The 17,447-nt window shown below is 31.0% G+C and overlaps 1 protein-coding gene across 6 annotated transcripts in view; it reads left to right on the top strand.

Moving 5' to 3' along the window:
* LOC127711506 (kinesin-like protein KIF12) overlaps nucleotides 1–17,447 on the top strand; it is a 70,527-nt gene that overhangs the window by 35,403 nt on the left and 17,677 nt on the right. For 3 of the 6 annotated variants that reach the window (XM_052217585.1, XM_052217583.1, XM_052217584.1), the window contains 3 exons: nucleotides 9,426–9,588; nucleotides 10,454–10,533; nucleotides 14,031–14,149. In XM_052217585.1, the coding sequence (XP_052073545.1) occupies nucleotides 9,426–9,588; nucleotides 10,454–10,533; nucleotides 14,031–14,149 (362 nt within the window). Of the gene's footprint in view, nucleotides 1–3,169; nucleotides 5,122–9,425; nucleotides 9,589–10,453; nucleotides 10,534–14,030; nucleotides 14,150–17,447 lie in introns of those variants that run through there. The other 3 variants (XM_052217580.1, XM_052217582.1, XM_052217581.1) reach the window with 3 other exon arrangements.

The raw sequence follows: 17,447 nt of genomic DNA, 5'->3' as shown, positions 1-17,447 counted from the left end.
TGGATATATCTGTATTGTAACTATCAAAATACCTGTAAGACTTACTGTCATTCTCCTTTTGATCCTACCAGATGTTCCTGTACCTGTCCCAAACAAGGAACCTCTTAAGGGGGTACCTAACACTTTGACTAAAATAGATTTGGCTGGTTTAATTTTCATAAAATTTTGACAAAATATTTACTTTGACCTGTCGAAAATAATATAAAAATTTCAAAAAATAGGAACCACACAATTTACAGGAATTCATTGGATATATAGCAGTTTGACAAAGACTAATTTTGATCATTGAGAAGCTTGATTTTTCTTTACTAATAGTATGTGATTAAAATGTTCAGCTGATTTTTAATGAGTTAACTCCCTTAGCGGCTATCCTTAGTTTTATTTTGATGTTTTACATCCGTGAGGAAATTATATGGCAGATCTTTGATTGTCTGTTAAACTTGTTCACCTTTTGCCTTCTCTTAATGTGCTGTCGAGCTTGACACTTGTCTATTGTTGAAGACTGTATGTTGCACTTTAGAAGTTTTTTGTTTTTATATTGTTTGGTTGCTGTATTATTCACTCTACTCCCTCATCTCCCCTGTGACTATTATATTTCTTTTGTAACTTAAGTTTTAATGTTTGATATTTTGCTATCAATAGTTTTTAACATGTTAAACAATTTCTTGCACTTGCCTTCATGAAAATTTGTTGAACTCTCCATTAACTGTTTTCTCTGATCATTGAAGGTAACGTAGTGAGCTTCTGGTGTCTATTATTGTAGCTGTCCAATTAGTGGACAAAAATGGTAATAGGTTCAAATCTAAAATAAAAATATATTATTCTTCAGGAATTCTGAACGAGAGTATCTGACTTCTTCCTCGATTTTTCTTTGTGGTCAAGGAACTAAATCTTGCTTTCTCTGTTGTATCTTTTGGGTTATTTATTGCCTATCATTTTTTTGTCCCCCGCATAAAGTGTTGCGGGGGATGTGGAAATACTGGGCATTCGTCTGGTCTTGTTAGCGCTCTCACAGGTACAATTCTTGCCAGATTTTAAAAAAACTTATACTATAGGCTAATATCAGCAATATCTTGGACAAGTTCTATAATGGTGGCCGATCGACTTTTAAAAAAAAGAGTTATGCCCCTTGGAAATATTAAATTTATGGAAAATGGCCTCGTTAGCGCTCTCACAGGTACAATTCTTGCCAGATTTTTATAAAACTTATAAGGGGACAAAGTCCCCTATAACAGTAGAAAAATCTCTTTCTTTCTTCAGGTCTCATTTGTCGTGAGACTTTTGGTATATTTTTCAGTCAAATATATAGGAATGAACACAATAACAATTTCATTTTTAATTATTCTCTGATATGAAAAAAAAAGGTTACCTGATTATAGCGTCTCTTTGTTTACATTGAAAACGACGTAATGACTAAAATGACGTCACAATTAAAATCCCTAACAACAGAAACAACATCGGTAACGTAACGTAATTTCCGTTTCTTTTTGAACATTAAAATATGTTAGAATTAAAAAAAAGTAATTGATTCAGACTTCTTCCCCTTTCACAGGTAACGCCTGCTTCATATTACTATAGGTTAATATCAGCAATATCTCGGACAAGTTCTATAATGGTGGACGATCGACTTTTTTTAAAAGAGTTATGCTCCTTGGAAATATAAAATATGCGCAACGCAGGGGACATTGGAACTCTGTTCTTTTATTCTTTTTGGAATGGTCTGCCTTTCTTTCACTTTTTGTTCTGCATCCTTAGTATCAGTTATTCAAGGTTAAAACACTTTAGAGGGTAACAATTTGTAAACTTTAATTTAAGTACAATTAATTAAAGTTAAAATTTAAGATAGAGCATAGCTCTATACATTCTATGGGAGATAACTCTATTTTCTTAAAGACATAATCAACAATAAATAGACTTAAAACCAAGATTGCTCCATGCCTCATTACTATAATGTGCATTTTCTCATGAAAAACTAATCAGTAAACAATGTATTTATCAATAAAAAGACAATAAATCTTCACAAAACCACAGGAAGATCTTCCCTTAGTATCTGATTTTGTTTAAATTCATTGAGTTATTGATCTATGAAATTTTACTTGAATGACATTGTTACGTGGGTACAGGTATTTTGAATTAGACGTAATTAATGAATCAATAAGTTTGTGTGAGAGGTCTTTAATAACGTCCTGTTTATAATGGCAAAGATGTATTGTCAGTGGTTATTATCTGTCGACTGGCAATTGTTGCCAGGGTCTGACAGTTAATTTCCTTTTCTTGTTATTCTTTTAAAATGCCAATTTCCTTTTTGTGATCATGCTTATTGAACAAAATATACAAAGTGTAACAATAAAATGAGTTTATCATTTAAGCAATTCTAGCAAACTAAGTTAAAAGAATAAATTATGAAAAAAGTGAAAATTTTGAACTTTTTATAATTTGTAAATGTAAAAAGTTTCTTTTGTCATACACTTCTCTTCTATGGCTGTCAACCTATCAGTTCATCCAGATGAGTTGGGTTTTTTTTCGAATATGTCTGAGAGATAAAACATTATTTAATGAATGTATGTACAATGCATTATTGGATAGAAAAGGTGTCAAATAGTCACTATATAATTATTTGTCTGTAGAAAAAAAGAAGGATAAACAACTCTTTCTTTTTATATTGTTGGCAATTTGTTATATATATATATACAGCATAAAGAGTTTGAATTTTTATGCCAGGTTGAGGAAAAATTTCAAAAATGAATTATGTCCATTTCAAAATTTTCAGATTCTGGAAGAAAATTTGCAAGGATAGTTGGTAGAATGATTATGAACCATTTATAAATATTTTACTTTATTTATTGATGCACATCATACACAAACTTGAAACATGTATAAAAGGTACGAGCCTTTAAATTCATTTTAAATGATTTATATTCTTATTGAATTGTTTAGTAACAGTTTAAAATTTTCGTATCGCTACAATAATAGAAAGTAAACGTTTAAAGTTGGATCTTGTTTAAATGGAATTTAAGCTTAAAATTAAACTATTCAATGGTGAACTTAAACAAAAGAATGTAAAATGACCGAGTTAAGTAGTTTAAATTAAATAAGTAAGAATTATTACAGGTGACCCCATATTATTCACCTGTAATCAATTTTACTTATCTTCTTTTGTTCCCAGAATTCAAGAATTCAACATGGAGATCAAAAATAATATTTTTATGTTTTACGAACATATATAAAATTGACAATGATTTGAAGGTTTTTGGACCGTTCTTTTAAAACATAACTTAAAGAAAAAATGAAAAGAAAGTTTTAAGAATTTCAAATGGAATATTTGGATTTATTGTAGTGAAAAAAAAAGAATATACTCATAGAAAATTGGATTTAATTAAATTCTGACAATGAAGTATTACAAAATGGATTTGTGAATGAAAATTTAAACAAATAATTGCTCAGTCTTTACATGTAACACTACAAAAGAAGATTTACAGATAAAAGTGTGAAAAAGACTGTTTGAAAAGGCAATTGATACTTTTGTATAATGTCTTTAAATCTTACTGATAGACTTTGACAGACAAATATTGGTATTATTGAGTGATCATAAAAATTGTCTCGGGTAGAAAAGTCAATAGTACGGATATAACCTGAGATTTTAAAATCCCAGGTAAACATAGAACACTGCTATGAATAAAACTGCCAATAATCGAACAAACAGCAGCAAACAGACTGGTAGTCCTGGTAGAGACACTACATATAGTGCTCGTTACAAAGCCACAAGACGAGATGCTCTACAGAGTGCTAAGGTTAGATCTAATGAAAATGTCAGTGGAAATGTTATAGGTAGAGGAAGACCATCTTCATTTCCGAGTGAGAGTGCACTTCCAGAGTTAAAGAAAAGCCAAAACGTTCCAAGACTTAAAAATACTTCTGCAAGACAATCTAGAAATGATAATCAACCAAGTAGAAATTCTGAGAGAGGAAGTGTAACTAGTTACAAACCTAAAGTTTCGCCAGAGCCATCCAGACGTGTGATGAGTAACGAGAGTGTTAGACAGGAAACCAGATCACCGTCATTGAATCATACTAGTCAATCATATCGGGATGTAAGAGCTATGGAAAATGGATATTCCAACCAATTACATCCTCAAAATGGCGACAATAGAAATAACAGGAATGCAAGGTTTGAACAAAATGATAATGTACACTCTAGAGGAATTCCAAATGGAGATATACCAAGAGACCAACATAATTATCAAAGCTCAAATAGGCAGTATGATTACATGAAACCTTTTGTTGGGACATACCCAGAATCCAATGTTGCACGTGGGTCAGGTCAATCAAACAGGACTCATAATCAAATTCCTGAGCATGCCCAGAATGAAGTGTATGCTCAAAAAGCTTCTTTTTATGATCCAAGGGTAGGAAATGGTGTTCAGCAGGAACCCAGTATACAACAAGGTGCACAACACCATGCAAAACAGGAATACGGGGAATATTATGATCGCCGTGTCATGCAACCTCCAGTTCAGAGGTCACCTAAGAATAGACAGCAAGCTAGTCAAGATACATATAGAACTAATAATTCAAATTATAGAAACAATGAAAGATCAAACCAAGGGAATCCAAGTGAAAGGTCAAATGACCGGCAGAATAGTGAAACAGACAGAAGTCCTCCTAGTCCAAGAAAACGTCAGAATCTTCAATCGCAGTCTGATCCTAATCAAGAAAAAGTCCAAGTAAGAACAAAGGATAATAAAGTGCAATATGTCATTCGGAATCGATCTAAAATGTCCAACCCGGACGATCCAATACAAGAAACACAACGAAGTAAAATTAGTCAAAACAATGAAAGTGTTGTTAAAAATCATAAACCTGAGGTCAAACAGGAACCTAAAATCAATTCTAAAGGGTATGACTTTCCTGAAGTTGCAGACGTTGATGACTTCAGTATGGAGGATGTCGGTGATGAGTATGAAGGGAATGATGTTTATTTGTGTTACCTTAAAACTGATGCAGGAGATGTTATTGGTCCTTTACGATTAGATATTGAGGATGTACAATTAGGGCTTCCCAAATTCGATCAGGATAAACAGGATCAAAATCAGGATAAAAAGGATCAAAATCAAGACTCAGGTAAAATAATCTTGCTTGTGCTTCCACATGTAAGTGAAGTTATCTAAATTCACAATGTAAAACAAGCACAAGCTTTACATCAATTAATTTTTTTAAGATCTGAAACTGAGCTACATTTTGAATTTGAAGTTGCATTTGTTTTTTTTTTTTCAAATTGTTAAGTAGTTTTATGGATTTTTATTCATTGGTTGAGAAAAGTTTACATTGACATGCACTCCATTGTGGTCATAGTTTTCTCTTTTGAGGGTACCTGAGTTCATTATTTCAATATTTACTCATATCATAGTAACTAAAATTTGTATTTCATTGAGTAATTATGGTTTCTCCCTACCCACATTCTTTGGTTGAAGGTGGATAGTTATAACATTGGGAAGACCCCCTGCACCAATTGTCTTTATATGAAAATAGTTTTTTTCTGGATGTGTAAAATGATTGATGGCAGATTTTTTTATATTAATCTTAGCTTGTCTAGACTTTGGCGACTTAAAAGCTTGATTTATGTATGGTATATCTTGTTATTTTTGTGTCAGGTTTTGTTTGCAGTTTGGACCTTGGATGGGGCCTTTAAAATTCACCCACCATGTTTATTATTCATGTTTCATGGCCTTATACAATGCATTGAAATTAAATTTAAAATTTCACATAGGGTCAGAATCTTGATAAAATGTTTATTACGAAAAATGCAAAAAATAGACACACGCCAACCATTTCCCAAAAATGTTTCCCAAAAATGTTATATATGATATGCATACTTTTCTAACTTTGACCTCTATAATGACTTCTTTGGTTTTTGTTTTTTATTATGTTGGATTGTGGTCTCATTGACATATACTCTATAGTACATCTTCTGAAAAGAAGAACATTTTACACACTTTATGTCATTGAGCTGGAAGATCAATATTATATTCAATTAAATTTATTTTTACATGTAATGATAATACCAGCTCATTTTTTCACCTACAACTAATCATGATGTAAATTTGTCTGTCACACCATATACTCACTGAATGTCTGACAAAACTTATGAATATTTCATTTTTTCACATTTACTAGACAGTAATCGTTCGATACATACTGGGGATTTACTTATTTTTATGGCTTCCAATTTTTGTGGAATTTTGTTGTATTTTCTTGGATACTTAATTTTATGGTTTTGAAAAATTTTGCGCACAAGGCTAGAAATTTGAGTTTTGTTGAACGTTTAAATTTTTGACTCAACTATACCCAGGTCATCCAAAAATATATGTACCCTATGTTAATTAATGAATCCAAAGTACAGTATATGAATTGTGCTTTGATATGGAAGTAAGTGTGGTCAAAAAGGAAAGACATAATTTTGACAAGCATGTTTTATGACTGGTTATCTGTGAGTTGTCTGTCAATTTGACATTAGTGGAAGCGTTTGACTCCTAATTCAGAAGGTTCGTGTGACTCTTCCTATTGTGTTTGTCTAACAAGTTAACCCTTCCTATTGTTTGTGTTTAACAAGTGACAAATGAGGTTAATGTCAACTTTTTAATTTTTTTCTCAGGTCTCTGTGCCCCCTAGTATTGGTCTCAGTGACACTTGAGAAATTTAATTTGGCCCTTGTTAAGGTGAGCAGATCAGTAATTTTCTTTGGTGTCAAAACAATGTTGATAAATATCAGATTCACTGGTGTAATTTAAAACTTTTGGAAAATGTCTAAATACTTCTGAAGAAATAGGTCAAGTGCATCTCTAAGTAAAAAAGTCAATATAATTGTTTAATCAATGGAAAGCCTTTTATCTATAATTAAAGTTATTTATAAGGTTATGATCAATTTGACAAAATCAAATCTATTAACCTTATAACTGAAGAGTAATCAAAGTCCTTCAGAAACTATCACTTACCTTCATGTCCCAGTTTGGGAGCCTCTTCAGTACTGTAAACCAACTAATTTTCGCGACCTTCGCAAGGAGAAAAATAACGCGAATACTAATCGTCGCTAATATTTAAAGCTTGGACCTTCTCTTATTTAAAAATATCAAGTAAATTTGAAAATCTCAAAAATAAATCGCCGCGAAGTGGCCTAGAAAGGGCTAAACGCTAAATCAAGTAGCCGCGAAAATAAGTTGGTTTACAGTATTTGTCCTTTGTGGTACTGTCCATTCATTTATGTTAGTGGGTACCAATTTTCGTGGATTGAGGAAAATATTTAGTTTCTTTGCTAATTGATTTTGTGGATTTGCCAAAGTCTGCATACATTATAGCATATAGAAAATATATACTTCTTTGAACATTTGTGGTGGACCTTTACCCACCAATTCCACATTATAGCATATATATAAAATGTATACTTCATTGAACATTTAAATTTGTGGTGGACCTTTATCCACGAATTCCACAAAAATTGGTATCCCATAAACAAATAATAATGAATCTACATGATCAACTGTATATTTTTATTTTGTGTTGTTTGGAGACTTTGTGTTTATGATAGATCTTTGATAGTCTGTGTTAAATTTATTCACAACTTTATAAGACTTTGGTCAATCTTTGGATATTTTATGATCACCTGTTGAAGACTGTATGTGTTGCCCCTACATGTCTTTTGGTTAATCATGCTGCTTGGTTACAGTCTCATTGTATTGTCCACATCTACTTGTATTCATAAACAAAATAAAGGACCAATAGACAAACACTTAAAAAATAAAGAAAGAAAGAATGAGTTTTTTTTTAAACCATTGTAGTATTCCTTACAGCTTGAAAATTTAATAATTGGAAACTTTGAAGTTAACCCCAAGGATGTGGATTCAGGATATAAAGTTCTTTATTTCCATTGATTTTTCATGAGATACAATGAGTTTTATACAAATTTAAAGGGATGCAACTTATATTAAATCAATAAACCTTATTGTAAAGTGAATGTTATTATATTGCAGTCTTTAAAACACTGCATTAAATTTGTTCATTCTACTGTGAAGAGAAAAAAGTGGTTATTGAATGTAAATTGATAATATAGAATTACTAAATTTGTATTAGTTCAGTCCAATAAGTTCTCATACTATATAGCTACCTGGGTAGATACAAATGGGATACCAGTATTAGGTTAAATGAAATGTTTAGAAATTGATCAGATCAAGAATAGAAATTTATGTTTTCCTCTTTGTATGAACTGGATACAAAAGGGTGTCATTATTACATACCGTAAATAAAGCATGGAATCAAACAGTATTTATAATGTTCCAACACAACATCATTAGCTATAAACATGTATCTCATGTTACCAAAAATTTTACACAAAAAATACTCATAATTAAGTGGACAGCATTTTGGTATAATTCAACTTACGATTAAAATATTGTGTTGTTAGATTTTTAGTAAAAAGAGCTCCCCGTTAACTGAATACTATATATCTATATTTTTTTCAGCATGTAAGGGAAACAGAGGTTTTATTTTATTGGCCTTAAAGATGATAGAATCTGATATTTACACAAATCTAAATTGTTTTTAATTGTAATTTAAGGCTCATTTACCTTAAGTCTTCTAAAAAACTTCATTATAATTAATACCGAAATTCTATTTCAACGAAAGTCAAACAGAGACATCTGAGTGACCTCTGAAAACAAAAGTTCAATATAAACTATCATCAGACTATTTATGATAACTTGAGATTATTTTGTTGTGGTTCACCAATTCTGTAATAATGTGTACATAAATCTTCATAGATTTAATGATATTGGATTGACCTCCAATTTATACCTATATGTAAACAAACTGTCCACAAGGTTAGCTATATACAGCAATATAACAACACTCAATTGATCTGAAGATTGTTTGTGTTTGGGCTTTGTTGGTATGAATATTTTATTGAGGAGTAGTTGTAATGTAATAGATTACTGGATGATCAAATAATCGGTTGTCTGGCTTTTCTTGTGCATGAACTCATCTTTTCATCTATTAAAGTGATTTGCTACACATATAATGCATTTGATATAGATTTATAAATCTTAGATTTGAATACATTGACAAATAGTAAAGAATATTAAGTAACATTTTGTGTTATAATATTTTACACATATTTTAGGTCTTCCTAAAAAAAAAGAAATTTCAGTATATTATCACTAGGTGACTGACTAGCTGTCCAATACCTTGAACCTGGATAATTTATGAGGTCATATTAAATTTGATATTTCCCATTTCCAGTCTTTGCAAGAGTTATTTTCATGGCAGCTGATATTTTCTTGAAAATCACATTTCAGAATGAAATAATCTGCTTTTAACTTCTGAATTATTGATGAAGAAAACATAATACAATATATTTTAAAATTTTCTATTTTTAGGTATGAGAAATCGGCAAACAGGTTCACATGGTCTGAATGAATTTTCTAGTCGTAGTCACAGTATGTTAACGTTGACAGTGGACACGGAGCAGGTCGATCCAGACGATGAAAATTTATACCTGACGAAACGAGGAAAACTAACATTTGTAGATCTGGCTGGTAGGTTTGATATTAAGACAACATCTTTTCTTATTTGCTAAGGTTATAATTCTCCCCTTATGTTTCTTCATCATCTCCTAACTATATTGGTATCATACATAATGAAGAGGGTGATACTGGTTCATTGTCCCCATAAATTACAAATTTGCCAGAATATTTATCATGTTGAGTGTGGGCAGTATTTGGAAGAAGAAGAAGAATTTTCTTATTCCACTTCTTTCCCACAATTTTTTACTCTTTTGAGTGATAGATCTTGCTTTTTTTTTTAAATTTTCCCCATTCTTCTTTTCTAGTTACCACTACCCTTTTCCCACAGTTTTCATATTCCACAGTTTATCCATATGGTTTATAACCCTCATATCAGATGCAACAACTTGAACAAGCTAATTGTTGAAAAAGGTGAATTTTGACCAAAATTGGCATCAAACACTTTTAAACTGTTAAATTTTTCCGATTTATAGTATTAACAATATTTTATTATGAAATTGAAGACATCTTATACAATATAAATTCACATTGTGGCAAATAGGATTCAGAAACAAGCAGCAAGTGCTTATATAAATCTCTTTTTATACCCCCGCTTTAAAAACGTGGGGATATACTGTTTTACCTCTGTCTGTCCATCCATCCGTCCATCCGTCAGTCCATCTGTCTGTCCCATGAATATTTTTCGTCCCATCTTTCTCAGGAACTACATTACAAGGATTTCTGAAATTTGGTTTCAGGGTTTATATAAGTCAGCTATACTGTGTGATGCGTTTTTAGATTCATCACTCAACAACTATCATCAGTGAGAAGTAGCTCACAGTTTCACTAGTTGTTCATGTTTAGACAAGAGTAATCCCTTAATGATTTTATTTTGCAGGTAGTGAAAAAGTCAAAGATTCTGGGTCTAGTGCTGAGATGTTGATAGAATCCAATAACATCAATAGGAGTTTACTGGTTCTAGGTAAAACATCATATATTATTAGTTAATTCATCACTCACCACTTATCTGAGAATTTGAACACTTATCTGAGAATTTGTTTAGTTGAACATGATTTTGCAGTTCATGATTAACATGTCATTTTTTACCAAATTTTTGTAAATTTTCGATTAACTGTTCATTGTTATTCAAAACTGAAATAACTGTAAATAGCCTTTAGATATCGCACTTTTTATTCTCATCTAATCTTCCAATATTTTGATTATCTAATTTAAATACTTAAAAAGTTTAATGTAAGTAAAGAAGAATTTTTATTGAGGTTAACATTTGTCCTCTACTTCTAATGGGTGATTTCAATATTACGACCACGATGGATCAAATTTCTTATGGATTAATATTGCAGATTAAGTAGAGAGATGCTATAAATAAGGTGTAAAGTGAAAGGTGTCAATGTATTCAAAATCATTTAATTAATTTTCACTTTGATACGGCATGTACAAGTATTGGCTTTTTACATTCAACAGTGCGGATAAGTGTTATTAAATCATTTTTATCGGCCCGTTCATTTATGTGTAATAACATTCCAATCAAGCCAAGGAAAGTCATTTATCTTTTTAAATACTGAAGAATATTGTTACAACTGTAACTGTACTGTGATAAGAAATCCAATAGTGTACCATTTGGATTGTTAATTCCATGTATATATTCATTGACTTATTTAAATTTGAAGCTTTTACCTCAGATACAAGTTTATTTAAAATGGAATTTTGTGAAATTTACATAAAATGGATTATTTTATAATAGTTATTTGTATGTTTTTATACAAATACAGGTAAGAAGGTTAGAATCAGTGAATTTGCAATGTTTTAAGCGATGTAATTAGAGTTTGCAAGTTTTTTTAACTCTTTTTCAGTTTTCTTTAAAGTTCATAAAAATTTCACTCGGTATATACCAAATGAAACACTTGTATTTGTTGACAAGCATCTGTTTGTGAATTTTATATCAGAGAGAGAATTTTTATGTGAGAATATATAAAAAGAAGATGTGGTATGATTGCCAATGAGACAACTCTTCACAATAGACTAAATGACACAGAAATTAACAACTATAGGTCACTGTACGGCCTTCAACAATGAGCAAAGCCCATACCGCATAGTCAGCTATAAAAGGCTCCGAAATGACAAATGTAAAACAATTCAAACGAGAAAATTAAAGGCCTAATTTATGTACAAAATAATGAACAAAAAACAAATATGTAACACAACAACAAACGACATCCACTGAATTACAGGCTCCTGACTTGGGACAGGCACATACAGAATGTGGCAGGGTTAAACTAGTTTGAAGGCGCCAACCCTCCCCCTAGCCTGGGACAGTGGTGTAACAGTACAACATAAGAACAAACTATAAAAATCAGTTGAAAAAGGCTTAACTCATCAGATGGATACAAATAGAAATACATCGAACAAAAAGACAAAGTGGACGTGGACTATAGACTTTATAGTGGATGATTCATATTGAACATTCATGATTCAGGGCTAGGATTATATATAAAAGTACAAAAATGTGAAATGATTACTAAAGACCAATTTATATAGCAACTATGGGTCTATGTACCGTCTTCAACAAAGAGCAAAACCCAAACTGTTAAAATCTTTCCCGACATTACTATCAGATACTACATCAAAATAGTTGGCAGTTTTTCATGTCATTTTGGGTTTTCAGAAATGTGGTAAGATTCTAGTGTTTGAATAGTTATCAGGTTTTTCATGTCTTAATGGTTTTCAGTGTGCCATGGCTAAGTGGTGGTCAGTTTGTATGCCTACAATTGTACCTGTCATTTGTTTTCTGGTCTGTGTGTTTGTCCATCTGTCAGTCTATCTGTCCCATCTATCAGATTCAAGTTTTTGGTCAAGGTAGTTTTGCCTTTGAAATCCCCTTCAGTTTACATGTGAATTTAATCTTTATATGAAAACATGCAACTATTATGGCAGTGACAGAACCAAACTGTTGCCTACAAATAAAAATGCATTACATTGACAGCTCCTAAAGTTTATACATCACGATATAAAAGTACAGATGCACACCATCAAAGTAGAAATGTACGCTAAAAAGTAAAATAAATTTCATATAAAGATGTTCCAACGGTGATGTGACGTAAATTAATGTGCGTTGGCATTAATAATAATCTCTGTAATCCCTTACAAAGTCAGTATATGTATTAACATCTCAGGATTTCCAATCTAGACATAGGGTTAGAGGACACATTCTTCTTTACATAGATCTTACTGCTCTCTAGAAAAATTCTGAAGTATTGCACTCTTTAACAGTTTCTTCTTAGGTGAAAAGGAAGTGAGATATTTTTATGCATTATATTTTGAAAGCTCCTTCTCCGAGTTCACAAATTTGCTAGTTGATATATCAAATTGAACATGGAACTGATTGGCCAATTATGGTATGCTATAACTTATGTGAACCCATTTCACTGCCCTTGCAATAAAGGATTACTTAGTATTAAAAATAAATCTAATTGACATTGAATTGAGGATAAGATCTCAGATCTTATTGTTTGGTTTTCATTGGATTTATATCATTAGGCTGATGTCCTTCCAAGAAATTTGCCATCGGTTTTTGAAAAAAAGTACAAAAATACCAGTTTCATCAGTACATGTTGTTTTTATGTGGAGTCTTAAGTTGGTGTACTTTACAGAAAAGTGAAGTTCCTGAATCTAACCAAGGGCTATAAAATTCAGTTGTACTCAATAGTTTAAAGCAAAGGAATTACAAATTCGTATTTTAAGTACTTGTCTTTATATTTGTGCACTGCATTATTGATTAGTCATGATTTAAATGTTTATAAAGATGTGAATAATTCAAGTATAGTGTTACTGGTTTTCTTAATCATTTAAATATCATAATTATATCTTCAAAGGTAGAAATGATGAAGTATTAAGTTTTACATAGGTAATTGTCGGTTCATGTTATTCCATTTTGATGTCTCTATTATGTTTTTAAATGAAGTAGTTTGTACTTATTTTTTATTAAAGGGAGATAATTTAAAAAAAAAAGAAGAAATAAATCAACAATATATTGATTGATTGTTGGTTGCTTAATGTCCAGTGGCAAATAATTCATGCATGTTCAGGACAACAACAATATATTGAATAACAATTCACAGGTTAAAAGAATACTTTGTTGAAACACTGTCCTGTATGACATTTAGTCTTTTAAAGTATCTTAGTAGATGTAATAGGTACCCTGGTATATTTTTCGTGTCTAAAATATTATTTTGGAGGTCAAGAGAGTTACAACATACCATAGAATTTCCATACAGCTGACTGGGAGTTTCCTAATACACATGGAAATTCCTCATAGCTATTGAAAAGTTTGTATGTAGCTTAAACAAAGTTGAACAAAACTTTCCTTGTAAAGCCTAAAGATATGCCTTGATTTTGATATAATTAGAGAAATTAGTTTGCTACAATACATTGGTAAATAATTTGTTTAAACTTTTATTTCAGGTAACTGTATATCTTCCTTAGGAGACCCAAAGAAACGTCAAGGCCATATACCCTATAGAGACAGCAAACTAACAAAACTTCTAGCGGATAGCTTAGGGGGAAATGGTGTTACATTAATGGTAAGTTTGGGTGAGACTTTTAACAAATAACTTTACAGCAATACCAGGTAAATAAAACTTCTTGCTATATGCTTAGGTTAAATTTTGTATTTCAAATGGTAAAATATGGGTTGAAATTTTAGGGAGAAACCAATTACCTGAAAGGGGCAACAGGTTTTGTAAATTGGTCCTTTTTTATTACCAATGCCAATCAAATTGAATTCATTGTTTTCTAGGTTTTGTTTGTATTGGTCTGTTTGATTGGTTTACCCCTGGTTACATTGATTCAGGGAGGGGTTTCGTGGTAACAAATTTTGTTAAAAAAAATTTATGACAGACTCTTTAGTCCATCGTCATATTGAACATATGCGACAGCTACATGTTGAGACCTGATTATTCTGAAGCCCTGTTGATTGGAAGGGATTTCAATGGTCACGATATTAAAATAGTAAATTAAGAGGGAATAGCATGTTGTTTCTTTTGAAATTGCATGACGCAAAACAGCAGGCTATTAGAAGATTTGCATTTATTTTGCTTTGAGAACTGTTATGATAAATGTCTTCTCTTGCTTAGAGAATAAGATAAAAAGCTTTAAAAAAGGTAGAACACAGATTGTCTGTAATATTGATTTTATAAAGTAGAGATCATTTAAAATGCAAATTTCTTTTTTTAAATCAAAGGAAGGTAGAATATTCAGGTTAAGAAATGTTTTCAATAGAATATTTTTATGAAAGAAGAAATCACCATAGTGATCTAATCTTTTATATTGATACACTTGGGATTTAAAAATGAAATAGGAAAAACATTAGGGATGAACTTGTAAAGATTAAAAGCATTACTGTAGCAAAGGATTTTTTTATGACAGGAGGGGCAGGGGAGTGTCTAACTCTCAGTTTCCAACTCTTACAATTGTTGGACATTAATTGAATAATTAAAAAAAATGTCAGATCAAATGCTAACTTTCATCCAATGTAGCTCAGTTTTTTCCCCCAATTCATTTTACATAAAAAAAAAACTTTTGAAAATCTCAGATAAGTGAAACAGTAGAGTATTAAGTTTATACCTGCTGCCCTCAGATAAAATGATTGTCTGCCCCTGAATGCACTGTAGTCATAGAGATGGACTGGATTTTTTTGCCATCTTTTGTAAGCATGCATTTTAATATTGTACTTTGTAACTTAATATAAAGTTCATTAAAATTTAATAATCAGGCTTTTTGTTTAGAAAGTGCCGCCATATACAGTGCACAACAGAATTGACATCAATGTTTATAGATGATTTATGCATTGTATGGAAACCAATTGATCTGCATTTATAAGAGGGTGGTAATGGGGAAAGGGGGGGGGGGGCATATATGATGATTAACATTAAATTTATAACTTAAATAATGGTACAACGATAAACATTTTCAGCTATTACATACTAATTTTGAAATATAAAACTAAATGGTTTGACAAAGATTAAGCTCTGTTCAACACTTACAACAGTGAAGAAAGTTGTTTATAAGTAAAACTCATTCATATCCTCTTGAAAATAAAACTGCATTTGTATTGCTGTTTAATATTATAAAGGAAGGCCTGTTGTTCAGATGACATTGAGCAATGTAATAAGTTTTACATTGTCAGAGAGAATTTCATCTATTTTTAATAACAGAACAATTTCCGATTGTACTGCAATCTATAATCAGTGCATAATGGAGTGAAAGTTTTCCAATGAATATTTTATCAGAAGCAGAAAGGTGGAATACTTGCTGTATAAAATAATGAGAATTCCTGTGCAAATTTGTTTTTCATCACATCGAATTGATACTGTATCAAATAGCAACATCTTTGTGATGATGTCATTAAAATTTTATAAAAGTTTTACAAAATCATTCAAAATGTGGGGTAAATATTCCTTATTCTTTGTTTTTATATTATTTTAAAAATTTTTCAATATTTAATAAACGAAAATATCCCCTAAACGGGAATGGAAGATTTCAGTATCACATTGCTTGTTTGTTTACACTATTGGATGCTTGACAGTATATTAATAAAATGTTATTTGGGGTATACATCAATGAGACAACAACCAAACAATACAACTGAACAATTTGGAACAATCAATTAATCATTTTTGATATTCCTGATGGTCAAAATTTGTCCCTATAAGGCTATATATTATTCAACTGAATATACTTGTTTATCTCTGACCATCCCTTCTCTTTGACCAAATGAAAATTGAAAAATGCACACACTTCTAAATTGTATGTGTGAAATTTTTTTTATTAAAATTATATTTAGTTTAATAAAAGCTGAAACAGTATACATATATATGAAAGCTTTAGCCTGAACAAATATGGTAAGGGATAACCATAATTATTTAGTCTACATGAACTATGTTTTGATATGATCTCTAACTTAATGAAATGTTAATCTTCCAAAAGTTCTCCCACAAAGACAGGATAAAAAGGCTATAGTCTGAAGTCATTCCAATATGACCTCAGTGAACCCCAGGGTGGGTCAGAGATTATTGGATCACAGTGGTGCTGTGAACAGTTGGTATGTTATAAATACTAACTACACAGTCAAATAGTTTAGAGAGGAGAAGAACAAAGAAACATCTGCAATACTGGATTCTCAATTTCAATAATTCTAAATGTGTGTGAAATATTTGTCACTGGACATAGAATAAAATAAACAATCAATTAGTAATATCCAATTTTCTAATATAATCCACTAAATTTTCAAATTAACAATGAAGTATCTATAAATAAAAGGAGATATGTGGATTGTACATGTACCTCCTCAATAAGACAGCATACCAAGATACCAGAAAGACAATTTACAGGTTAACATACATTCAACAATAGACAATATCTATATGAAATGTCAGTCATCTGAATTGCCCAGAGTCTAGAAAATTTCGAATGAATTTAACAGGAATTATCAAAGATCAACATCAGTTTCTGTGATGCACAAAAACAGTAAATATTCCCACAAAATCAAATAAGAACCCAGGTGTCTAGTAAATTTATATCTAAAGTTAACGGTTGATAGCCCTCCTCCCCAACAACTCCCCATCACCATATTTGTAAAAGGCTTTAAAAAATTGACTTTTTTATATTATCAATTGTGTTAAACGTAAATAACTGTATGATTTACTGTAACTATGATCCTGACCTATTATCATTTAATTTTAATTGATCATTGTAACACTTCGTCAGTTGACATTTTAGTTGCAATCTTTATCACCTTTTTATATTGATTCCCAGTGAAAAAACATAACTTTGCTTTCAAACTGGATATTTTCTAAAAGGTTTAACTAATCATATGAAACG

This window comes from Mytilus californianus, unplaced genomic scaffold, assembly GCF_021869535.1.
Source record: "Mytilus californianus isolate M0D057914Y unplaced genomic scaffold, xbMytCali1.0.p SCAF_8, whole genome shotgun sequence".
NCBI lineage: Eukaryota > Metazoa > Mollusca > Bivalvia > Mytilida > Mytilidae > Mytilus > Mytilus californianus.
Note: the sequence above shows the minus strand (reverse complement) of the source record. Positions and strands in the feature narration are given on the sequence as shown.